At 65.8% G+C, this 871-nt stretch overlaps 1 protein-coding gene across 1 annotated transcript in view; it reads left to right on the top strand.

Moving 5' to 3' along the window:
• The window catches only part of YTHDF1 (YTH N6-methyladenosine RNA binding protein 1), a 17723-nt gene that overhangs the window by 11281 nt on the left and 5571 nt on the right, over positions 1-871 (top strand). The window contains exon 4 of the mRNA XM_011374136.2: positions 813-869. Coding sequence (XP_011372438.1) covers positions 813-869 — 57 coding nt within the window. The remainder of the gene's footprint in view (positions 1-812; positions 870-871) is intronic.

Raw genomic sequence — 871 nt, 5'->3', positions numbered from 1 at the left:
TTCTCGCGGCCTTTCCGCTCAGCCCGCAGTGAGCACTCTGCGACGCCGTCTCCATTCCCGCCTCGGTGGCCAAACCCCTAGTGAGCCTCTCCGGCGGGCACCCCCGGGCCCACTGAGTCAGTTTCATGTGCGTCCGGGCATCTTGTTGGAGCCCCTCAGTTGAAGCTCTGCTACCTCGTGGTCCAGCCACGTTCTGGCCCTGGCCCACGCCACACAGAGGGCGCTTGCTGTGGGCGGCAGAGCCGGGCCGCAGGGCCTCGTGCCGTCCGACCCACTGATGAGCCCAGGCGGCACTGGGACTGGAGGTGGCCTGACCACTCTTGCCTCATGTGCGAGGAGCATCCAAAGTGGCCGTGACAGGTGGGGGCACAAAGGGTCCTATGGGCCAAGGGTGGAGGGGTCGCTCGGAGCCTGTCTGTGGGACCCATCTGTGGCCAGGCGCCCCGCCTGCTGTCAGGAGCATCTCCCTGCACTGCGGGAGCTGTTCTCACTTCCGCCGAGCTGCCCACGCTGTCAGCGCCCGCCAGGCGTCACCACCGGCCGGCCAGGCTGGGGCCTCGCGTGGGCTCCTTGAGGTAGAGTGGATGGCTGTCGGGCTGAGCTTGGTCACTGAACTTGTGTCCAGACCACTGCAGGGGGCGCTGTGCGTGTGGAGACAGCCTCTGGCTGCATCCCCCACGGCCTCTGCACTGGCTCTGTGCTGATGAGGTCCACATCCCTGGCGGGATGCTGGCGCTGCTGTCCAGTCTTACTGCTGCCCAGCCTGCACTTGAGCAGGTGTCCCCTAAACTTGTCACCTGTTGTTTCTGCAGAGTAACAGCTACCCGTCCATGGCCGACCCCTACCTGCCCAGCTATTACCCGCCGTCCAT

The sequence above is a fragment of the Pteropus vampyrus genome, unplaced genomic scaffold, assembly GCF_000151845.1.
Source record: "Pteropus vampyrus isolate Shadow unplaced genomic scaffold, Pvam_2.0 Scaffold239, whole genome shotgun sequence".
Taxonomy (NCBI): domain Eukaryota; kingdom Metazoa; phylum Chordata; class Mammalia; order Chiroptera; family Pteropodidae; genus Pteropus; species Pteropus vampyrus.
The sequence above is the reverse complement of the archived record's forward strand: the minus strand, read 5'-3'. Positions and strand labels throughout refer to the sequence as shown.